The sequence below is a fragment of the Stomoxys calcitrans genome, chromosome 5, assembly GCF_963082655.1.
Source record: "Stomoxys calcitrans chromosome 5, idStoCalc2.1, whole genome shotgun sequence".
NCBI classification, from domain to species: domain Eukaryota; kingdom Metazoa; phylum Arthropoda; class Insecta; order Diptera; family Muscidae; genus Stomoxys; species Stomoxys calcitrans.
The window spans coordinates 66,483,916-66,510,213 of NC_081556.1; the positions used below are offsets into that span (position 1 = coordinate 66,483,916).

General features: G+C 39.7%; 1 protein-coding gene across 2 annotated transcripts in view; it reads right to left on the reverse strand.

Annotated features, from left to right (window-relative positions):
• LOC106083362 (potassium voltage-gated channel subfamily H member 8) overlaps window positions 1-26,298 on the reverse strand; it is a 419,128-nt gene that overhangs the window by 316,605 nt on the left and 76,225 nt on the right. Inside the window, exon 5 of one of the 2 annotated variants that reach the window (XM_059370085.1) lies at window positions 7,688-7,825. In XM_059370085.1, the coding sequence (XP_059226068.1) occupies window positions 7,688-7,825 (138 nt within the window). Of the gene's footprint in view, window positions 1-7,687; window positions 7,826-26,298 lie in introns of those variants that run through there. The other variant, XM_059370088.1, reaches the window with a different exon arrangement.

Sequence of the window (26,298 nt, forward strand, 5' to 3'; positions counted from 1 at the left end):
CGCCAAATCGCCTGCCCTTTCATTTCCCATTACTCCGTTATGGCCCGGCACCCAAACGATGCGGGTTTTCCCATCTTCAGAGAAGGCGTTAATCTCCTTATTATACTGCAAGACTGTTCGTGAACTTACCTTCCTGGTTGTTATTGCCCTTATGGCAATTTTACCGTCGGTAAAGATGTTCACAATCGACGTCCTCGCGTAAGCACCACACCACTTCGGGCACCCCGTGATCGCCCGGCTCTCCGCTGAACCGTATTATGGTCAGGCAGTCTGAAACAGATATCAGTCCTGGGTTCTCAATGTAAACCCCCAGGCCCATTCTGTCCTCTAGCTTTGATCCATCCGTGTAACATGATCTTCCAAATGGCAATACTAGGATTCCATCAATACAAGACTGTGCCGATGGCAGCAGTGCCTCGCACTCGGCTTCAAGGTTCATCTCAGGTATCCGATCGGAAACCTCTTCCCTTCCTTCTAGGATTCCTATTGTCGCTTCGATTATACTGCGATGGTATGAGCTGCTTCCATCGCAGTCTCATAGCCGTAGTGGCTGCCTCACACTTAATCTGTATGTCAATGGGTCGGATATCTAGAATAGTCTCCAGAGCCCTAGTGGGAGTAGGACCACTTCCATCGGTCCGCCTATGACAAGACAACATGTTCTCTGGACCTGTTGTATGGTCCTTATGGTGCATTTTTTCTCCATAGCAGTCCAACAAACTACTGAGGCGTAAGTAAGTATTGGTCTAATCTCGCTCTTGTAGAGCCAGTGGACTATCCAAGGATTCAGGCCCAATTTCCATCCTATGGTCCGTCTACATAGTGGCCAACATCTGTGAGCCTTCTCAGTACGCTCATGAATGCGATATTTCCAATTCAGTTTCCTGTCCAAGATCACACCTAAGTATTTGACCTTGTCAGATATCGAAATCGTCTAATTGAGGAAACGTAGGGCGTTAAATTGGCGAACCTTCGTCTTCCACGTAAACAGGCATATTTCAGTCTTCTTTGGGTTAGCATTAAGACCTCTGGGTCTAGCCCAGTCATATACCGTATGCAAGACCTTTTCGGCCCTTCTGCATAGCTCGTTCGGATCCTTTCCCTTTAGAAGTATTATAAATCGTCTGCGTAGCAGACGGGTTCAAATCCCTCCTCAGTCAGCATCCGTAATAGGTAATTTATGGTGGTCACCCATAGGAGTGGCGATGAAATGCCCACCTGTGGCGTGCCCTGTGACACTTTCTACCTTATATTTATGCCATGGGACACACAATTTATCCATCTGTTCCTTAGGTTATGGTTAATCCAGTCTCTAAGGACCGGGTCCACCTGGTACTGGTCTAAGGATTGGACCAGTGTGTCGGTCCGCACATTGTTAAAAGCCCCCTCGATTGTACGTTTTGGCATCGAACGATTCTTCTATTTTATGCACAACCTCGTGCAGGGCAGTCTTCACCGAAGTTCCCTTGACATAGGCATGCTGTTTGTATCTGAGCAGTTCGCTGGATGTCATACCCTTTATCATGGTGTCCACAATACGTTCCATGGTTTTGAGTAGAAAGGACGTAAGGCTTATGGGTCTGTAGGCCTTTGGTGTCGCATAACTTGCCTTGCCGGGCTTGGGTATAAACACCACCCTTGCCTCCTGCCAGGCCTTCGGAGTATATGAAAGTCCTAGGCACGCTGTGAAAATATTGGCCAGACGAGGCCCCAGATAGTCTGCCTCATACTGCAGTAATGCCGGAAATATTCCATCAGGTCCGGATGACTTAAATGGTTTGAAGCTCCTCCAGGATTCCTTCACCATAAATTCCGTTATTATAAACCTTCGATCAGCGTCATTATTCCAAGATTTCGGTGTCTCGATGAGTCCCGTCGTATCCTGTCGAAAATGGGTTTTCATCAAAAGCCTCCACATGTCCTCCGTTGTCTCTGCTCTCACTCCCATGTCGTCTACTAAAGTTTCAGTTTGGACATAGGTTTTTGAGAGAAACTTTTTATCTTGGCGGCATCACTAACGCTATCGACCTGTTCGCAGAAAAGCTTCCTGGAGGCACGTTTGCCCGCTCTGGCGTGCGTTGAGCCGTGTGTAATACACATGATTTCCTTTCCCGAAGAGGACAACTATCTTTGAAGGACCCCACAAGTGCAGTCGTAATCCTGTTGACATTCTCGTCAATCTCTTCTATGCTTAGACTATCTAAATTGTCTTGCCCAAGTCTTCTTCTGAGTAGCCTTCCGAATTTTGTCCCATTGGTTTTCAACTTATTCCGGAAGCTTATCGAATTCGGCGCTGGCCGTGCTATTCTAAACCTAATGTAGCGATGGTCAGAGAAAGAGTGTTCCATAGAGACCCTCCAATCCTGAACCTCATCGATCAGATTTTCTGAACATATCGTCACATCTCATACCTCCTCCCTAATCCTATTAACAAAAGTAGCGGTGTTACCAATATTAAGTTTTATAAGGTCGTTAGTATTTAAGAACTCTGCCAGGGCTTGGCCCCGCTTATTAATGTTGGTACTACCCACGAAATGAGGTGAGAGTTCGCATCGCACCCTATTAGTACCTCGTTTCCTGTCTGTTTTGCTTTCCTCACCAGCCGTTGCAGCTCCGACGTGGGTGGCGGTATCGGAGAGTCGAAAGGCAGATAAAGTGATGCCAGATATGCTCCACCGTCTCCTTGTCTCATCAGTGTTGCATCCGACGTTGACAACTCTGGGGAAAATATATAATTCAAATTTTTATGACAAATAACGCAGGTCCACGGCCGAGTACCAGTGTTAGCATAGAATAATTGGTAGTTGATATGGTTCAGTCCAGAATCTTTGATCCGGGTCGTATATGGCTCCTAAATTAAGGCAATATGAAACTTGCACGTGCTGATTTTCTCCATCAGAGCGTGTGTAGCAGTCTCGCTCCGAGGGAGGTTTATCTGGATTACCTCAATCATTGGTCCGCCATTAAATGGGCATCTTGGGAGTGGGTGATGATCTCATCGTCTGCTCCCTGTTCTTCAGACTGCATTGACTTTCCTGTCACTGTACTGCCTGATGTCAACGTTTTAGATTCATTACCTAGTCTAGTCTTCCGACTTTTTGTAAAGTCGGTAATTGTTCCATCGTCGTTATGCTTTATTGGGTTTCCATTCCCTGTTCTGCCTGGTGTTTCAATACTAGGATTTTTGCCTATCTTAGCCTTCCAAATCTTAAGTAAATGCATTGAGTCTCCTGTAGCTGCGCTGCCTAATGTTTTGATATTAGGATCTTTACATATCCCAGTATTCCGAATCTTTAAGTCGGTGATGGGTCCGTGTCGGGTTCCTTTCTGTTAGGCTGTGTTGAGTTTCTCGCCACTGCACGGATTGATATTTTAGTATTAGGATCATTGCTCTCCTAGTCTTTCCAATATTGAGAGATGCCGTGATTGTCTCGTTGTCGGCCCCCTGTTTGTTGGACGGTGTTGAGTCACCTGCCACTGCACGGCCTGGTGTCGCAGAATGAAAATGTCTGCCTTTCCTAGTCTTCCCAATCTTCAAAAAGACAGCTTTGCTCCCGTAGTGCGCCATGCCTTTAGTCTTAGCCAAACTTGTCACGGGGACTTGATCAATGCCAACCACAAAGAGAGTTCCTTCCTCCTTCTCCTCAATGTGGAAGACCTCCCACTTCTTGGCGACCAAACCTTCGTTTTGCTTGCCCAAGAATCCCAACATGCGTTCCGTCGCAAATTTACTGCCCCATCCCTTGATGAAGACCGTAGCCTTTGTGAGCTGGGGGATATCCATCTTTCTCACAAGGCCCAGCTTTGCGCCCTCCCAGGGAGCGTGAATACCTCTGACGAGCTGTTTGACGGTATCAATACATTCCGCCGACGCAAAAGGCATCGTAAAGATGTCCCCTCTAAACTCGCAGCTCATCATTTGTATGGGTGGACCCTCTACAAAGTTCCACACATCTTCAAAAATCCGATCGTTAACCAGATCCTCCACTTGGGACCGATGATCTGGTGGAATTCTACCGGATACACAGCCGATATTGATGACTGCATAAGTCAACTCATCTCTGTTGTGCTTCCTTGCCACTCTGGCGTAAGAGGGCGGCTCCTTACCATTCTCAGCGACCATCTTCCCCTTCCGTGATGGCTGTTGCCTTTTGGAAGTCACAGTCCTCAATGAAGACTCAGAGGCCGTGCGCGCTTCCTTCGTTCCTGTTTCAACATAGTCCACCTCCGCAGGATACATATGGAGTCTCCATTGCGGGATGGTTGGCTTGGTTTTACCAGAGTACTTGAAAGCGGGGAGCTCTTTTTCTTCTTCAGTATTTTAGCAGTGTTATGCTCTTCGGGACATCTGATTGTTTTTCCAGCTTCCGTAGAAGTGATTGTCAGTAAATGTCAGTTTTATCCCTTCCTGCATCCTGCACTTATGCCCGATTACGCTGGCGGTACATAGTCCTCTGTCTCCTTCGTCGTGCACCGGATCGCTTTCTCGGTCTGCTTGTGAGCTTAGCAAAGCCATCGCTCACTTCTGCTGTCATCCCGATGCCCTCATCTCTCGATTCGGCTGCGATGACTGTTTCATTGGCACAGTCGCTGTCTGAATCCGAGTCAGAAACACCACCTTTACTTAATGGCTGGGGACGAACTGCGCATCCCTCTGGTTTATCCGTCTCTTCCTCGTTTATTAGTCTGACGACTTGTTGTGCGCTTGAAGCATTACTCTCGACTACAGGTGCCAAGGCCTATAGGAGGGAGAACAACATGCTACGGTCTGACGCCACCACCGCAGATGTTGAGTCTCCAAAAGGCTTTAAAAATTTATCCTAATAGGTAGTGCCTATTCCGAAATACGAGTATATATTTATTTTTTTCTTTGAGGAGCGAAATAAAAACACGTCCGCTTCACTCAACGGCTAATGACTAGCTAGGGTTAGGTTTAAGTGCCAGTCTGCCATCAGACTCACTTAGACCTTTTCGTCCATTGTGATACCACAGGAACAGAAGAAGGCAGATCCCTTCTAGTTCCTACCATTGAATCATTCCAAATCGCTTTAAAAAGCCCAATAACTTGCAAAAGTCCACTTCCGCTAAATCAGAAAGATTCTCAAAAAAATGAGAAACTAAAGTGGAACTCATTCTGACTGCTAGTGTGGACACACACACAGAAAGTATTCTATAGTCTGTTCTTCTTTGATGTCCTCACAGTCGTTGTTGGAAACCTTCAGTCTGTCAGCATGTTTTCCGATTACACAGTGACCTGTCATGACGGACCCAATGACAGCATACCCACAGATTCCAGTATCCCCGGAATGTGTAGGGTAGGTCCTAGTCTAACAAGCTCGTCCGCTTTATCATTCCCTGGAAACTTCTTTGTGGCCCGACACCCAGAACAGGTGAATGTTGAATTTGTCTGAGAAGATATTTATGCCAATCGTCGTAATGGCATTATATCTTAGCCATTCCACCACCTCCTTAATTGCATGGATCTCTGCTTGATACACATTGCAGTGGTCGGGTAACCTTTTCGATATGGCCGGTTCTAGATCTTTAGAGTACACCCTAAAGCCCACCTGGTCGTTTAAGTATATCTCTAAGAGTGCTGGGAAACTTTCCACTAACCGCAATTGGCACGTCATCAGCATACGCGACCACTTTTACGCCTTTTTCTTCCAGAGACAAATATGTATTGTTAATGACTATATTCCAAGGTAGAGAAGGCAGTACACCTCCTTGAGGTGTCCCTTTGGCGACCCATCTTTTTAGATCCACAGATCCCAAGCCTGCCGTAATGCATCTTTTAATAAGAAAATTAATAATAAACTTTCTTACGGTAGAGTTGATGCCTAGAAACTCCAACTTCTTCGGGATTGACGTCGGTTTTACATTATTGAAAGCACTTTTAATGTCAAGAAAGGCTACTGAGAGAACCCTCTATGTAGCTGACTAAATCGTGAAGGGCTGTTTCAGTGGATTTGCCTTTGCTATATGCATGATGCTGCCGCGACAGGCGATCTCCAGGGATTTTTGACCTAAGATGTGTTTCTATCAACCTCTCGAAAGTCTTTAGCATAAAGGATGACAGATTAATAGGACGAAAATCTTTCGGCTTCGTATGGTGGGGTTTCCTGCATTCGGAATGCATCCTTCATCTCGCAGGTATATATGACATTCTGATACAAGCAGAGTATATCTCCCTAAGCCAGGGAACCAGTCTATCAGACACACCTTGAAATTCAACCGATGATATATCATCAGGGCCTGGCGACTTAAAGAGTCGATACTTCTTGTCGCCCAAAGGATTGTCGGGTCTTTTTGGGCAAACAAAGGATACAGGAAAAGAATTGCTATGCTATTAGAGCTATATCAAGTAGTGGTCAGATTCAAACCATAATTGAATTAAATATTGGAGACCAGTCAATTCGAATAAGAATTGCGCCCCTTAGGGGCTCAAGAAATAAAATAGGGAGTTCGGTTTATATGAGAGATGATCAAGCTATATACCGATTCAGACCATAAGTAGCAAAATGGATAATAATTGGCCCTCTGGAGGCTCAATAATTCAAGATCCCGGATCGGTTTATATGACCGCTTTACCAGGTTATGGGCCGATTTAAACCATATTTATCACAGTTGTTGAAGTCGTAACAAAACACGTCATGCTAAACTTCAGCTAAATCGGATAGGAATTGCGCCCTCTAGAGGCTCAAGAAGTCGAGACCCCAGATCGGCTTATGTGGCAGCTATATTAGGTTATGGGCCGAGTTGAAACCTGCTCAGCACAGTTATTGAAAGCCATAACAAAACACGTCATGCAAAATTTCATCCAAATCGGATAGGAATTGCGTCCTCTAGAGGATCAACAATTCAAGACCCCAGATTGCTTTATATGTCAGCTATATCAGGTTATAGACCGATTTCAACCAGAATCATTTGTATGCCATGGGAATAGTGTAAACGTGTAGACAAAAAATCTGCCATTACACAAAAACTTATGCATTGGCAAAGGATAGGTAACACACAGTGTTGTCGAGCGTGGTTAATGTGGTATTTATAGCATAGAGGCGTTTTCGCAATAAATTCGGTATAAGTACAACATACAATGTACGGCCCTTGAAGCCGTTACACCTAATATGGCCGATGAGTTATTCAAACCAAATGACGAAACGCGTCATTTGCAATTTGCAAAGAAAATCTCCGATCATTGTGATCATTTGGAAAGAGAAGCAAACAGAAATGGTAAAATTAAATGATCTTCGCCCTGACAGGCATAAAACTTGAAAATTAAAGTAAATCGGTTAAGAAAAACGATGGCAACGGCTATCAAAGTGAAAAAAGGGTGACTTTAAATTGATATTGATTAATAAAACCATGTTTAAAAACTGATTAATTGCTTTGATAAGTGTTGGCATTGAAATTCTATTTACCATTGAATCATGTCATTTGATTGGTAAAAGGCTGTACAATATCTCTTCGTGTTCAATTCCTAAATCTAGTGACCTTCATTGTTTTCTTTATCATTTTTTGCCTCTTTCGTTACTTGAACTAGATTTTTTCATTCCAGCTTCAATTTTTGGTATTGTTCTACCCATTCGGCGCTAAAGGGTCAAGTCAAGATATCACAATGCACATAACCTACACATACATATCTCAAATACGTGTTACTTTGAACGATAAAGAAATGCATGCTTACCGCTATCACATTCTCCGTTCGCATTCATTTCCAGCATTTTTGTGTGAGTTATATCCTTGTGAGAAGCTAAAAATAAGACAACATCCCGTTTTTCATTTTTGATGGGTACAATGTCGAACAGACACCAAAATGGCGATCCTGAAAAAAATAATTTCTGATAAGATGAATAAAATGTTAAAGCTCATTACAAAATATTTAAATACTATGTAAATCAAGCCATAAGACCTGGTAATGTTCAGTGTAATTGGAAGGGAACGACATATAAAATTCAAAAAAAAAAAAAAACAATAGGTCGGTTCGCGAACTTTTTCAGTAGAAATTTCAGCCATAATTAGTTTGCCAGTAAAAGTGCGCGAAAGACTTCCAGTAAGACTTTACAGAACAACAGGTGTTGAGGTAAAATTGCCACTTCATTCGATAAATTTTCTGTGCCAGACCAATGGTTGCCGCCTTGACTCTTGTTAGAAGGTCAGTTGTAATGAAATAAATGCAAGCTTTGTCAATGAACACTATTTTTAAACGTCATATTACATCTTTTCAAAGTTGCAAATTTCGGGTGACAAAACACTCAATTTTCAAACTGTCAAAATTTGCCCTCTCTTGCACTCTCTGTTGCTGGCAAATAAAGTAAGCGAACGACTTCCAGTAAAATATGCTCAAATTTGCACAAGTATTTGGGTGCATTTCATTTTCGTGTCAGCTGATTAAATTTTAAGTTTGAATAAATGTTAAAACCAAAACTGAGTATTGAAAATTGATAACCCAATTCTATGATGTTTCTTTTTCTATGGATCCAAAGTATGTAATTTCTTTCTTTCGAGATTAAAATTGTGGGTTTAATTAGCATACTAACTATGTTACATAAGTTTTCATCAGGTAAAATCTGATTTCACCGATCGGGTGAAGGTTTACTAAATATTCATATCAAGTTGGTTTCGACCCTATTTTGAACTTACACTCACAGCCCACATTTTTTCAAAATCGTAAATTGCCGAAATTCTTCTGATACTGTGAAATTAATAAATATACATCAAACTTTTTTTGGAATATTGCGATCGCTATGGGTTCAGGAACTGGCATATCGGCGGTGATATTTTCTTTAAGTTAGAGCTGAATTTTTTACTGCGTCTCAACAGTACAAAATTCAGCCACCAAATGTGTTTGTCTTTGCGAATATCTTAGTTATACAGTGATCGTTTTGTCGAATCAGCTTCAGCATTTTGATGAGATTTTTATACCTTCCACCATAGGATGGGGGGTATACTAATTTCGTCATTCTGTTTGTAACTACTCGAAATATTCGTCTGAGACCCCATAAAGCATATATATTCTTGAAGGTCGCGACATTTTATGTCGATCTAGCCATGTCCGTCCGTCCGCCCGTCCGTCTGTCTGTCGAAAGCACGCCAACTTCCGAAGGAGTAAAGCTAGCCGCTTGAAATTTTGCACAAATACTTTTTAGTGTAGGTCGGTGTAGGTTGGTATTGTAAATGGGCCATATCGGTCCATGTTTTGATATAGCTGCCATATAAACCGATCTTGGGTCTTAACTTCTTGAGCCTCTAGAGTGCGCAATTCTTATCCGATTGGAATGAAATTTTGCACGACGTGTTTTGTTATGATATCCAATAACTGTATGATTCAAATCGGTCCATAATCTGATATAGCTGTATATAAACCGATATTGGGTCTTGACTTCTTGAGCCTCTAGTGTGCGCAATTCTAATCCAATTGGAATGAAATTTTGCACGTAGTATTTTGTTATGATCCAACAACTGTGCCAAGTATGGTTCAAATCGGTTCATAACCTGATATAGCTGTCATATAAACAGATCTGGGGACTTGACTTCTTGGGCCTCTAGATGGCGCAATTCCTATACGATTTGGCTGAAGTTTTGCGAGACATATTTTATTCTTACTTTCAACAACTGTGTCAAATAAGGTTCAAATCGGTTCATACCCTGATATAGCTGCCATATAAACCGATCTCGGATCTTGACTTCTTGAGCCTCTAGAGGTCGCAATTATTATCCGATTTTTCTGGAATTTTGTACGACGGATTCTCTCATGACCTTCAACATACGTGTTTATTATGGTCTGAATCGGTCTATAGCCCGATACAGCTCCCATATAAATCGGTCTCTCTATTTTACTTCTTCAGCCCCCAAAAGACGCAATTCTTATTCGAATTGGCTGACGTTTTACACAGATCTCCAACATATAATTTAATTGTGGTCCAAACCGGACCATATCTTGTTTTCTTTTGCGCTCATTTTAATTTGCTCTCTAACTAATTTTGTGATTTCAACAGGTTTCTCTTTGTGTCGTTCAATTGGTTTTAAACGACTTTTATTTCGAAAAATTTTACGCAAACAAATTGAAATATTAAGCAACTATAAATGTTATATATTTCAAAAAAATATACCAATTTTTGAAAGTAGCCATCTACGTTCTCCAAACTTTATTAAAATCGATCGAAAATCCGTTTTTGATGGAAAAAAATGTCCGGCGAAAATTGCATCCCACTATTGCCGCATATGGCTATAATTTGCATCATGTGTTTATAAGTCCTATAGTTTTCTCAATTTATCTTATATATAAAAATCATTTTGTGTTTGTTTTGTTTGTTTGTTTGTTTGTTTGTTTCTTTTATGTTTGTGTGTTCCTTATAGACTCAGAAACGGCGGAACCGATTTTCTTGAAATCTTCAGAGATGGTGCATAATGATCCCGTGGTGAAAATAGGGTACTACATTTTTTGATAATTGAAGGGGGGGCGGACCCTCGCCCTTACCCTAATTTTCAGAAACGTCAGATCTCGGAGATGGCTGGTGCGATTTAAGCGAAATTTTGTGTGCTCTCATATAGACCGTAAAAATAAAAATTTGGTATCCAAATTTCGGATGGTACCTAGGGGGGCTGCCCCACTCTAAAACCCACCAAACATATATTTAGACCAATCACGACAATATGGGACTCAAATGAAAGGTATTTAGGAAAGGTATTGTCGGACCAAATGCTAGACCACCCATGAAACAAAACACCCCTAAATCGGACATATTTACCGACCATGGCAATATAGGACTCAAATGAAAGGTATTTGCAAGTAGAATACGTATCTGATATCCAAATGTGGGACCAAGTGTTTGGGGGGCCGCCTCTCACCAAAAACATCCCCCAAAGGGGACAAATTTACGACCATAGCAATATGGGGCTCAAATGAAAGGTCTTTGGGAGTAAAGCACGAATTTGATATAAATATTCGGGAAAAGTGTCTATAAGGCCACCATACCCCCACAACACCACCCAAATAGGAAGTATTTTCTGACTATTGCAATATGAGGCTCAAATAAGAGGGTTTTTTAAGTGGAACACGTATCCGTTATATATTTTCAAGGCCAACTCACTGAGTGGCCGCCCATCCCCCAAAACACCCCCAAAGCCGGTCATGTTTGCCGACTATGGAAAAATGGGGCTCAAATTAAAGGTATGTGGGAGTAGACCACGTATCTGAACTAAATATTCATAGTTTTTAGGGCCAATACCCCAAACCGCAATTAGGAGCAATAAGCAATAAGGAGTTTAAATGAGATTAGAAAACGAATTTGATATCCAATTTTGAGGGTAATGGCAATATGGGGTTCAAATAAATAATATATATATATATATATATATATATATATATATATATATATATATATATATATATATGACAATGTGGGGCTTAAATGAAAGGTATTGGGTGGTAGAGCAAGAATTGATTCCCATTTTCGGGACCGATTTTCTGGGTTCTACCCCTTTCCCAAAATACCTCACAAACAGCAATTTTTTTGTGACCAGCGCAATATGGGGCTCAAATAAAGGTATTTGGGAGTAAAATATGAATTTGATATCCAAATGTAAGACCATGCATTTAGGGCATCATCCCTTTCCCAAAACACCCCCAAAGGGAAAAATTTTTTCGACCATGCCAATATGTGGCTCAAATGAAAGGTATTTGAGATAAGAAAACGAATTTGATAACCTATTTTGGGGCCATGTGTTTGGGGGACGCCTCATCCTGTAAACTCCTCTTAAGCCAAGAGCAATATGGGGTTTAAATAAATGGTATTTGAGAGAAGAGCACGATGCACTAAGAGCACGTCTTCCCCGAAAACACCACTAAATCAGACCGATTTCCCCGCGATGTAAGATCATCTTTTGGGGGAAATTGGCTTTTTAGGTTAGGTTAGGTTGAAAAGAGGGTGTGGTCTGCTCCATGGCGCTATAGACGTACACCTCAGCCCATAATCGGCTTGTTGTGCGCTCTAAAAACTAACAAGTAACGTCGAAAAATAAAATTTTATTTTAGGAATTTCGTGCTACTTACAAAATCCTAAATTGCTTTCCATACCACTCCCCTAAGTTGGTTCATATCTGGTATCGTGTCCCCACCTAATTACCGGTGTCTGTTAGACGCGAAAGCCGGGCAATGATATAGGAAATGCTCCAACGTCCCATCATCTTCCCCACATGCCTACTAATGCTACACAAAAGCTATACTGACCTCCTTTCAGTAATAGCCTCGTCCTCTCACGATCCGGATCACCCCATAGGATTTTCGTCGAATTGGGCAATCCTCAGAGAAGGCTCTAATCTCCTTCTTACACTACAAGACTGTTCGTGACTTTACTGTGCTGGTTGTTATTGCCCTTATGCCCATTTTACTGTCCGTAAAGAAGTTCACACTCGACGTCCTCGCGTTAGTACCACACCACTTCACGCATTTCGTGATCGACTGGATCTCTGCCTGCAGGATCGTATTATGGTCCGGCAGTCTAAAACAGATCTCAGTCCCGGGGTTCTCAAGGTACACCCCCAGGCCCACTCCATTTTAGTATCTTGTTGCATTTGATGATTCCTTTATTAAAAAAAAAATAAATTTATGGCGATAAGCTTCAGGTTCTATTTTATGTCAATGTAATTAAATTCACCTTTCTTCGCCAAACGGTATAAAATAATTTAAAAAAATATATTCTCTTTGTTGTAAAAAAATTGTGAAAACTTTTTATAAAAAACTTCGTTTTATCTCCTAAGCAACAATAGGAAATAAGGGTATAAAGAAATAAAACAAAGAAATAAAAATAATATTGTTGTAAAGAAATTTTTACATTTTTTTTTTAATTTTCCTTAAAAAAGGTGTTGTTAACAAAATTTTAAAAAAATTTTTGTTTGTTTCTCTTTCGAGACGAACTGAATGATCGAAGATGCAAATGGAAAAGGAAAGCCAAAGGTAGCAACACACAGCAACCACTATGGGACGCGTTTCGTCTTTGGTTAGAAGACTTTTCGTTCATGCCAACCTCTGCGCTACGGTGGCCTCCACAACCTCAATATAGATGCTCTAAATTATGAAATTTCATTCACGTTGGACAAGAGAATCGAAAAAAATTATTGAAAATTGCCTACAAACAATTTTATTTAAAATTTGGCTTTATAAAAACAAATTTCGAGGTAGGCTGGGCAAAAGTTTTTCCTGGGAAAATCTTCACTGAAATATAGTCTTTAGAAAAAATCATTAAAAATGCAGTTTTTGTTAAAGATTTTATTAAAATGTTGTCTTTACGAAACATCGTAATGATAGTAGTCTTTAAACAAAATATTTTCGAGGGGACCCGGCTCGGGCTGAAGAGAATGTTACGAATGTTATTAAAATTTCGTCTTGAGGAAAATTGTGATGAAGTTTTGTAATTAAAAGCATTACGCTGAAATTTTGTCTTTAGAAAAAATTTCATTAAAATTTTGTATAGAAGAACAATAATTTTAAAGTGGTCTCGGTTTGGTAAAAATGTTTTCTCTGTGGAATATTATAAATATGAAAATTTTTTAATATTTAAAAATTTTATTAAAATTTTGTATTTAAGAAAAATTTAATTTATTGTTGTTTTTTTTTCTACAGATATAATAATTTTAGGGGGGGTCTCGGGCCCGAGGACATGCCTCCCGTCGATGAAATCACATTTTACCTAACGCAAACTTAAATTACAAAGCTTAAATTTTAATCAAATCAACAATTTTAATATTGAAAGAAAGGAATTACCAAGTTTGGACCCTATTTCCAACAAAAATCTCTGAGATAATTGTGAAACGGGTAATAGAGACGATTTCAGCTATAGAATTAATTTCTAACAAAATAACTCTCAAATTGATTAAAGACATGCCGTCATATTCTAACTTATCTTTCAAAAATTAAAAGTTCATCAATAAAGTATGAAGAACAAACCATTTTTTGTGGGAAAAGATTTTGGCGCCCTCCATCATGAAGTTTTGCTCTCGAATGCTGTGCATAGCAACTGGGATCTCATATTTCGTATGGCGACTATTGATAAACAAATAGACTTTCTACAGACGAATATCCGCGATCTACCGGATCTTACAGTACCACTCAAGACTAGGGAAGTCTCTTCGAGAACAAAGCCGTGCTCCTCCCGGGATATTCGAGGAACTCGAGGAACATGTCGCATCGTAGGTGTAAAAGTTTCAGGATGACTGAGTTGCATGATGCCTTTCGCTCTAGAAGAGACCGCCTCAATAAATTAATTAAGACATCCAAGAAAGACTATTATTACAGGCGCTTCTCTTCTGCAATAGGCTCCAGGAAGACATGAAAGGTTGTTCAAGACACAGGAATTGGGAAAGATACTTACAGGTGCACAGCAACCTTGGATGTCAATGGGCTCAATTATGCCTTTGTTAATTTCCCACAGATTGCAACTTTTACGGTTTCAATGTATTCCCCTCTCTCGATGATGAAGCTGGTTTTGGCTTCCGCTGTGTTAGTCCCGACGATGTCCTTAAGTGTCCCGTGACTGGGAAGTCTAACGCTGTTGGATCTGAAGGTATAGATCCTAGATTTATAATGCTCTTGCTCCCGTTTATTACCCCTCATATTACCTATGTTTTCAGTAGGATTTTGACCATAAATTATTTTCCATTATCGTGGAAGCATGCCAAGATCATCTCACTCCCTGAAAACAGGGATCCTTTGTTACCTGTTGAAAGTTTTTGAGAAATTGTTCTATTTGCAGATGTCATCTTTTGTCAGCCAGAACTCATTGTTGTATGTGAGACAATTCGGTTTCGATCCTAACCACAGCTGCGTAACTGCCTTAGCAGAGGTCACTGAGAGGATCAGCGTCATTTTGGAGAGTGAAGATAAATTTTCTGTTCTTCTTGACCATTCTAAGGCATTTGACACTGTTATGTGTTAAGATGAGGCATCTTTACAATTTTTCCTCTATCCTTCCTCTATCTTATTTTGTCGTGCCTATCATACCCCACTCAGTCCGTCCGTTATAAGGCTTCTTTTTTATTATCTTTGCCTGTATTTAAAGGTGCTCCTTAGGGATCAATGCTGGGCTCTCTTCCCTTTTCTTTGAAAGTAATGATTTGGCAAATGAATTGTCTTATTGTGATGACATATAAATACTTATTGACAGTCCGAAGGATGAGGTTGCTGATAATATACGTTTGCTCAATCATGATCTGTCAATGGTCTGCACTTGAGCGAAAGCCAATGGTCTGTGTCTTAATCCCGTTAAGTCTAAGTGTTGTTGTCAGAAACAGATTGTGTCGTTATTCATGTGATGTCGGTTCATTGTTCCTCATGCTAAGAATTTGGGCTTGGTTAGGTCAAGTTAGGTTTAAGTGGCAGTCTACCATCAGACGCACTTAGATGTTTTCGTCCATTGTGATACCACAGGAACAGAAGAAGGAAGATGCCTTCTAGTCCCAACATCTTGTGAATATTCACATCCTCTAAATCAGACAAGTTCTCAATGAAATGAGAACCTAAAGTGGAATTCCTTCTGACTGCTAGTGCGGGACACACACACACAGAAGGTGGTCTATAGTCTCTACTTCTTCGATATCTTCACAGCTTCTGCAAAAGTCGTTGCAGTCAACCTTCAGTCTATCAGCATGTTTTCCAATCCGACAGTGACCTGTCATGACGGACACAATGACTGAGACGTCAGTTCTAGCCAGTGCCAACCAAGCGGTAGACCTCTACGAGTCTAGATTAGGCCACATAGTTTTGGAATGCTCACAGCCCGCTTTGGTTTGGTTATTAATAGCACTGGTACGTTAACTAAACATATCGACTCTGTTGGCCAGGGATATTCAAAATTACGTGCCCTTTGGCCCTCTCAGCCAGTTACACCGCTGCTGGTTAGGTATCTTTGAAAAAGACTTGTTCCCGGTCTTCTCTACGGCTGTGAGTTGTTTGCTAATTGTGACTCGGTAAGTAGACGAAAGCTAAACTCTTTTTTTAAAAATGCTACACGGTATGTCTTTAGCTTGGGACGACGCGACTCCATTTCTGAGTACTCTATATCCCTGCACGGCGTCTCCTTCCAGCATTTATTGTACATAAGGTCACTTACTTTCTTGCACAGACTGATATACACGCAGGCACCACAATATATATATGGATTCGTTTATGTCGCCAGGCCTAATAGAGGGAGAAAAATCGTTCCTAAACTGCATATTTGCTGTACGTCTCTGCAAGAAAAATCAATCGGCTAAAAAAGTTATTGATTTTTTAAATTCTTGATTGACGATGCGTATACCCCTACGCATGTTCATTCGTTGCTGTCTCAACAACGACTGAAGCTAAGAGAAAGATACGTGTGAATTGAACATCAATGCTAGCGTAAGGAACATTTTAGTTTTGCGCACCCCTGCTGTACACGAGCAGAAATGAAAGTAAAACACAAACATTGTTCAAAACAGCTGAGGCAATAGTTCGCGGAGGTCATGTTATCGTTATGGCATTCGCCTAAACATAAACACATATAATTGTGAATTAATGAGAAATCAATTTTTGTTTCTTTCAGAAACAAAATTTTCTAAATTAATTCGCCAGCAAGCACTGCCACTTTCAAGTTACAATAATTTTAAACACGTTTGCTGACCAAATCGTATTCAAACGAATATTTTAAACAATATTTATTTAAACGTTTTTAGCCAGTTAAGTCCCAAGTAAACAACCAAATTTGAAATTTAGTTTCATAAAATAATGTTTTTCGAACCATTTAGGCAAGCTTTTTACTTTGATGCTTTTATGACACACACACAACCACACAAAGGGTGCATGGCGTTTGATCTTGCATATGTACCCCGTACAGTCTTTCTATTTTTAGGATTCGGCTACTATGTTGTCACTTCATTGGCTGATGTTCCAAGTAATAATTGTAGTTTGTGCCTAGGCGTCTTTAACCACTAGAAACTACAGGAGAGGTTGGGTGCCGATGTGGCGTCGCGGGTTCGAGCCTCGTGACGGTTGACTTTTGTTTATTATTTTCAAATGGTAGCTCCAAAATGTGGCCTACAAAGTTTATGGAAATGTAGGTCTCCATCTTATGGGTGTGTGTTTCAACTGCAGAAAAGCTGACCATGTGATGGAATAATACTTCCCTTAAGCTTTCCAAACATACAAAACTTTTTGGGAAATTCCTTCAAGAGATGTCCAAATTGAGGTTCGCATGACCATTCAAGAAAATTTAAATATATCGATTTCTATAACGAGTTCACTCAATATCAACACATTGGGGCTTTTTATAATCTCCTCGAGATTATAACAAGCCCCACAATGTGGCTCACAAAGTTTATACAAATGTAGGCCTGCTTTTTGTGGCTGTATGTTTCAGCTACCGAAAAGCTGATTACATGGTGAAATAGTACTCCCCCTTACCTTTCCATACATGCTTTTTTTGCCAAAATTGTATGTCAATTCAAATGCAGATATGGAAGCCAGCTGTAGCGGATTCTCATCGCCTTAAGTTTTCTTTTGATGTCAAATTTCCAAAATTCGATCAAAATTCTTTGAGATATATTGGTTTTAATTTTGTGTTTCAACCTAACTGAAGTGTTGAAGTGTTTAAGACCAGAGGCGACAAGCTGATAAGGCGTATGCATCAGCTCGTCTGCGTAATTTGGCTAGAAGAGCACATATTCGATGATGGAACCACAGCCTTCTATGTCCCGCGCACAAGAATGGGAATGGGAATGGAATATATGCCAACTACAGAGGAATAAGTTTCCTTCCCATCGCATACTCGTTACTATCGAACGTACTGTGTGAAAGATTAAAGTCTACAGTCAACAAAATAATTGGGCCCTATCAGTGTGGCCTTAGACCTGGTAAATCCACCATAGATCATATATTTACACAGCGCCAATTTCTAGAAAAGACCCGAGAAGGACAAATCAACACCTACCTTATGGTTGATTTCAAAGCCGCGTTCGACAGCCCTATTCGTTCCAAGGTATTTCAAGCCATTGTAGTATGCAATTTTCGTACGCCTTAGAAATCCGGGCCAAGCATTCGGAATTATTTTAATTTGTGTTGAATAGATGTGCGGTTGAAATAATTCAACTTAACGGATGGGTTATGTTATCAACAGCGATAAGAGATACTAGTCATACGAATCAGCCAGCATAGCGGTTATTCGTACTAAATTATCGTTTACTGGTTAAAGAGGATTGATTGATATATCATATTTCACGGTGTGTCTAAATTTTGTGATTTTTATTAGCGGCCAACACGTGCGCTCCGGCCTATTATTATGTCAACTATATAGCCTACTGAGCAAGGAGCTGCATAATATTCTTATACTCATCTATGAGAACCTGCAAGCAGTGCGATTTTTGGTGAAATTAAAAAGAAAAAAAAGAGCCGAATTATATTTTTTTTATATTTTTGTTTAGTTAATTTAAGACTAATATTAAGATTTTTTTCTTAGGAGCTTAAACGAGGGACATTTTGTCAAGCTAACCTGAATGGTATATACATAAACACTTTATCACCTACAGCATAAACTCATCATCAAATAACGACATCGATGGGCCCAACGGTGGAGTAAGCCAAACTGATGGAAAGTGTGAGTAAAAATATTTCTTTTTAACCTTTTGTGTGAGCCATATATTTACATATATACCATTTTGTTATATTTTTGGGCTATTTTCTATTTTAAAATTAAATAAGTCATTTATTATGAAAAGACCCATATCTTACTACTGGAAAGATTTACTTCGAATTCGCAAATATATATATATATATATATATATATATATATATATATATATATATATATATATATATATATATATATATCTGCCTTTTTATCAAAATCTCCATTTAAATTGCTCCCTCGTAAAAGCTGTAGTATTATGTTTTTTCATTCATAAAGGTCACTTACTTCCTCTTTAAGCAAAGAGCACATATCTCCATTACTTTCATTCTGTCATACAAAGTGTTATAATTTTTTTTTTGTAGTTTTTGGTTCTCTCAATATATTACAAATGGAATAAACACACACAATGTATTCTCTTGAAATTGGAATTCTCTTGAATTGATAATGCTCTGCTAGATTACAGTATGGTCTGCCTGAGTAAGCTGCTGATCATTGTTATGGATTTTTAAACTAGCGTTGTTGTTAGTTTGTTTTGGGCGACCTCAAGATGTGAGAAGGAGGCTCGCAAGGCAGGGAGGGTTTGGGATGGACGTACTCATTACCATCTGGAGTACGTATGAGAGTCACGGGGGATGGCAAGAATAGTAATAATAATAACGTCTAGTCGTCTGTCCGTTTGTCGGTGTCGGCAAAGTTAATTGTCTATCGAATTTGATAGCTATTTTTTTTTGTTTGGTGTTCCAAATCAAGTTGCTTTTTTTGTTTTTTGGGGTATTTTATATCACAAGTGCACCTAATGAAAATTGGTTGTGGTGGATAACCGTTGGATAAAGAAAGGAAAGAACCCAACCATATCGTCGAGCTAGCAAGTGCAGAGCTAGAGGTGCACGTTTCCAATTCTGAGTCCTACGAATAGATAGATAGTAATATGGGGTTATCAAGGCCCGGGATATAGGCCCGGTGTCCGGACTTACGTTCCACCACTACACCATGTCTGAGTTTGGTATCCCTGCAAAATTGATACAACTTTGGAGGATGATGCTTGCTGAAACAAGCTCCTTAGTAAAAATAGGAAATAACCTCTCCAAACCGTTCAAATGAGGTTTCAGACAGGAAACAACATATGTATCCTGCTGGAGAAGATAATACGAGATGCAGATGTGAATAGGAATGGCACACTACCCACAAGAAAGCAAATGCTACTCACTTATTCCGACGACATTGACATTATGGGTCGGTCACCGGAAGAAACAATTGAAAGTATCGAAAGAGGATCAAGGGAAAGGGTTTGGCAGACAAAGTGGATGATATAAACTCCCACAAAACCCTGTAAACCCGAGCAGTTAAAGAAAATTGAGAACTAAAGCTTTGAGATAGTCAACAATTTTATCTACCTCGGCACCGCCGTAACCAAAACAAATGACACCAGTTTTGAAATAAAGCGAAGGATAATTTGGCTAACAGATGCTACTTTGGATTGAGCAAGCAGATGAGGAGCAAAGCCAGTTTTCAGTTTTCGTTAATGAAGAATATAGGCGTATGAACCACGAGCTGAATGATCATAGGTCATGTTGTCAGAACGGATGAAGAAGCCCCAGCAAAGAAGTTCTTTGAAGGCGATCACGGGAAACACGCAAACCGGGACGGCCAACAACCTGATGGAAAAATCTAGTGGTGGGAGACTTCTCGAAACTTGGTGTCAGAAATTTTGATTTCGGGTGATTTTAGAACAAATGATTTTAAATCTGGGGACAAGATACAAATAGTCAACAATAGTTCTAAATTTCATATAAATATATACTTAAAACGTAATCTGAAACAATTTCAGTAAGTTGACACCTGGGAGCCACAATCGAGCTTTCGTGAAATCAACATCTAGAAGTAAATGGTGCTCAAGGAATACAGCTCACCAAACGTAATTTTTTCGGAGAGCAACTAACATTGATGGAAAGAGAACAGCATTTCGTTTTTGATTCGAAATTTTGGGACCAGCATAACGAGAAATTATTGCATTTTCATAAGAAACCCAAAAAACAATTTTTTTTGTTGGACTTTTATATGGTACATAATCTGATATTGCTTTCATGTAACCGATCACCTGATTTTAGTTCTTGAACGCCTATAGGGCGCTATTATTGTCTGTTTTGGCGGAAATTCGGACAATGATTTCTACTATGGTATCCATCATCCGACCAAGTATGGCACGAATCGGTTCAAACCTGAATAGCTCCAACAGCATAGCAACTTTTTCTTTTATATTGAAGTCTATAGATAACGAATACCCTTACAGACTGCTAGTATAGTAGTAATTTAGTCGGCGTTGACAAATATTTTCAACGGCTTGTGACTCTGTAATTGCATTCTTTCTTCTGTCAGTTATCAGCTGTTACTTTTAGCTTGCTTTAGAAAAAAAGTGCGCGAAATTTTGTTTACATTTGTTTGTTTGGCGTCAACTTTAATATGGGTACCACATGTATTGAAAGAAATTCATTTAATTGGACAAATTGAATACAGCCATCAAGGAGAAGCGACCAGAATTGGTCAATCGTAAAGGTGTCATTTTCCACCAGGACAACGCTAGACCGCACACATCTTTGGTCACTCGCCAAAAACTGAGTGAGCTTGGCTGGAAACTTTTGATGCATCCACCATATAGCCCTGACCTTGCACCATCAGACTACCATTTATTTCAATCTTTGCAAAACTCCTTAAATGGTAAAACTTTTGGCAATGATGAGGCTATAAAATCGCACTTGATTCAGTTTTTTGCAGATAAAGGGCAGAAGTTCTATGAGCGTGGAATACTAAATTTGCCAGGAAGATGGTAAAAGGTTATCGAACAAAATGGCAATTATATATTTGATTAAAGTTCATTCTAAGTTTTATTGAAAATGCATTTACTTTCTTTTAAAAAATCCGCAATTACTTTTTAGGCAACCCAATATATATATCTTATATAAAAAATCAATTTGTGTTTGTTTGTAGGTTTGTTTGTTTGATTGTGTGTTCCTTATAGACTAAGATTTTCTTAAAATTTTAGAATAGAATACGAATCTGATATCCAACCCCTTCCCCAAAACACCCCCAAAGTCGGAATTATTTACTGACCATGGCAAAATGGGGCTTAAATAAAAGGTATTTGAATGTAGAATTAGAATCTGATATCCAAATATGGGACCAAGTGTTTGGGGGGTCGCCTCTCACCAAAAACAACCCCCAAAGTTGACAAATTTACGCTCAAATGAAAGGTCTTTGGGAGTAAAGCACGAATCTGATATTAATATTCGGGAAAAGTGTCTATGGGGCCACCGCACCCCCACAACACAACCCAAATAGTAAGTATTTGCTGACTATTGCAATATGAGGCTCAAATAAGAGGGTTTTTAAAGTGGAACACGAATCCGTTATATATTTTCAAGGCCTACTCACTGAGGCCACCGTAGCGCAAAGGTTAGCATGTCCGCCTATGACGCTGAACGCCTGGGTTCGAATCCTGGCGAGATCATCAGAAAAAATTTTCAGCGGTGGTTTTCCCCTTCTAATGCTGGCGACATTTGTGAGGTACTATGCCATGTAAAACTTCTCTCCAAAGAGGTGTCGCACTGCGGCTCGCCGTTCGGACTCGGCTATAAAAAGGAGGTCCCTTATCATTGAGCTTTAAGTTGAATCGGACTGCACTCATTGATATGTGAGAAGTTTGCCCCTGTTCCTTAGTGGAATGTTCATGGGCAAAATTTGCAAATTTACTCACTGAGTGGCCGCCCATCCCCCAATCTGGTCATGTTTGTCGACTATGGATATATGGGCACAAATTAAAGGTATTTGGGAGTAGACCACGTATCTGATATCAAAATTAGGGACCAACTATCTAGGGAACGTCCCACCATCATAACAACCCCCAAATAGGACGTATTTGCTCACCAAGACAATTTGGGTCTTAAAGAGAGTGAAACTAAATATTAATAGTTTTTAGGTCCAATGCCCCAAACCGGACATATTTGCTGACTGTTACAATAAGGAGTTTAAATGAGATTAGAAAACGAATTTGATATCCAATGTTGAGGCCACTGGCAATATGGGGTTTAAATAAATGATATATAGATATATGAGAACAGAGCACGTTGCTGATATATTTTCCGGGCTTAGTGTTTGGGGGACCACCCCAATCCCCAAAACACTCCTAAATCGGGCATATTTACCGACCATGTCAATGTGGAGCTTAAATGAAAGGTATTGGGGGGTAGAGCAAGAATTGATACCCACTTTCGGGACCAATTTTCTGGGGTCTACCCCCTTTCCCAAAATACCCCATAAACAGCAATTTTTTAGTGACCATCGCAAGATGGGGCTCAAATAAAGGTATTTGGGAGTAAAATATAAATTTGATATCCAAATTTAGGACCATGTATTAAGGGCATCACCCCTCTCCCAAAACACCTCCCAAAGGGAAATAATTTTTCGACCATGTCAAATTAAAGGTATTTGAGATAAGAAAACGAATTTGATAACCTATTTTGGGGTCATGTGTTTGGTGGATGCTTTATCCTGTAAACTCCTCCCTATGGGGCTTAAATAAATGGTATTTGAGAGAAAAGCACGATGCTGATATTTTTTCAGGTCCAAGAGTCCGGGGGACCACCTCTCCCCCGAAACACTCCTAAATCAGACATCATGAGAATATCGGGCTGAAATAACATATTTTAAGAAATAAAGTATTTTAAACTCGTGGACCAATAAAGATCATATGGGATTCAGATAAAGGCACTTATATTGTTAAACTGTTAGTCAAGCGATATACTATTTTCGTAGCATGGTATTTCACTAAAAGCTCTTTAATTACCGAAAATAAATATTCCAAGGAAACTTTTGTTCCATATAAAGTAAAAGAAGACGCAGCGGAGCGGGCCCTGGTCATCTAGTATAATATATAAATACCTATTATATAACATAAAAAATATATATAACTTTATATAAAAACTAACAGTTTAAATGCAATATAATATTTCTTTTTAATGTGTCTCCATTCTCAGATATATTTTTGATATTAAACCCCGTTTACACTGTTCTTTAAATCTGGATTTGATGGCTCGATCGTCTGTTTTTCCTTTTATAAAGTCAGCTGACGAGAGCCTTTAATCCGGAATTAATGAGCAGTGTAAGCGTGGTTTTATAGATCTTGTTGGATTGATAGCATATGCGACGAAAAAGATCACTGTTTGCACAATTTGTTGTATAAGACGTTATACGTAACAATTCCAAATTTCTAGTAAGTCTGATCGGGGCATTGAAAAAATTCTACTTGGAAGGAACTCAGACTCAATTTTCCCATGGATGATATTCATTGCAAAGGTAACATTCAACATTGTTCTCCGGCTTGACAATGTAGGTAGTTGTAGATAGAGACTGCCGAGAGAGAGAGAGAGAATCCTACCCACGTCCTCGAAGGAAAAACAAAACGAATTGCTTTTGAACAGATTCAATCAGATTAGAGTGAACAGTATAGTAAGGATCGCGAAGTATAGATCAGTATTCTAGCTTGCAACGTACAAAAGAAGTGTATAATTTTTTTGTCACAGAAGTATCTTTAAAATCTTTACCAACGTTTCTTAACCAGGGGCACCGTAAACTTTTTCAATTGCCATAGAGATAGAAACCAAGGAACTTTAAATGAATCGACTGGTTCAAGCTCATCGGATCCGATAAAAAACTTAGTAATTAAATGTTTTCATCTTGAAAAACACATTATTTTGCATTTGCAAATATTCAGTTGCATTACATTAATCTCGCACCAATCACAAAAGGTCATCAAGGTCGGACTGGAGATAATATTGATTATCTGGGTCATTAAAAGACGTCAAGATTTTCACATCATCGGCAACCACATCATTACGAAAACCGCCAAAGCGACGCTTAGGATTAACAAATTTGTAGAAATACTTAGGATTAGATTTTAAGTCCGTTTTCATTTTATTAAATTAATTGCGACGCACCAGCTTGTTCTCTACATTGAATCTTGCTCATGAATAGTTTGAGAATCGAGTGTTTTTAAATTTCTTATACAGTTTATTCTTGGTATTTTTCAGTTTCGATAAATTAATTGTATTCCACGGTGGTCCAGAATTATCACCTAAAATAATTTGAGGGACTGATTTGACAAATCAAGCAGTTCTGTAGAATAGAATAAAATTTTGACGTGTTTTCATCAACTTTATCAGATCGTTAAACGTTTTAACCCCATTAGTGGCGGAAAGAATGGATCTGAGATTAGTATAATTGGCGTTAGCGAAGCAGAATTCTTTTCAAGGGGAGGGACATTTAGGAGGAATTTGTTCTGGAAAAGAAATAGTAATGGTTAGGGTAGGATGGAAACGATCCTCTGGATAAGTGACAGGCGTGTTTCGTGTAAGTCTCAATGTCGGATGAAGAAGGAATGAAAGAACAAGAGTCCTTCAAAAGGATTCTAACAACTACAATTTCAATACCAGACATCCATTGAATTTTTGTCTACTCGGAGGGTAATTTGGTGGAGACTGCAATCAGCACCCGCTGCCTGTTGTAAATTCTATATTTTAAACATAAGTGATTCATATCGTAAACCTTATTATGAAGCCATGTTTCAGTAAAAGCAATAATGTGTGAGAAAAGAGTCGATAATGTGGTATTTAAGTCTCTAGGTTAGCTTAGGTTAGGTTTAAGTGGCAGTCTGTCATCAGACTCACTTAGACGTTTTCGTCCATTGTGATACCACAGGAACAGAAGAAGGAAGATGCCTTCTAGTTCCTACCGTTAAACCATCCAGATCGCTTTAAAAAGCCCAATAACATCCGCTTAATCAGACAGGTTCTCAAAGAAATGAGAACCTCTTCTTCTTCGATATCCCCACAGCTTCTGCAAAAGTCGTTGTTGGCAACCTTAAGTCTGTCCGAATAGACAGTGACCTGTCATGACGGACACAATGACTGAAACGTCTGTTCTAGCCAATGACAACAAAGGCCACATAGTTTTGGAATGCTCACAGCCTCTTCTTTGTGACCATCGTTGTCCTTCGGGCCTGGTCCTGAAAACTTAGCTTACATGTCGCTAGAGGCATACCCACAGATTCCAGTATCCCTGGAATGTGTAGGGTAGTTTCTAGTCTCGCAAGCTCATCCGCTTTGCAATTCCCTGAGATATATCTGTGGCCTGGCACCCATAACAGGTGAATTTTGAACTGTTCAGCCATCTCGTTTAGAGATCTGCGACAATCGAGGGCGGCTTTTGTGTTTAGAAATACGTTCTCCAGGGATTTAATGGCTGCCTGGCTGTATGAGAATATAAAGGGTGATTTTTTTGAGGTTAGGATTTTCATGCATTAGTATTTGACAGATCACGTGGGATTTCAGACATGGTGTCAAAGAGAAAGATGCTCAGTATGCTTTGACATTTCATCATGAATAGACTTACTAACGAGCAACGCTTGCAAATCATTGAATTTTATTACCAAAATCAGTGTTCGGTTCGAAATGTCCGTACCCGCCAAGTGACCAATGAGAAAGCTCCCTTAACCTCACGGCAGTGGTCGCAGCAATTTGGGTAGCCACAATGTCCAGAGGCATAAGATGTAGCATTCAGTGCATCAGATGGAGTCGTCCTCAGTGCGGCTGTAATGCACAAAGAA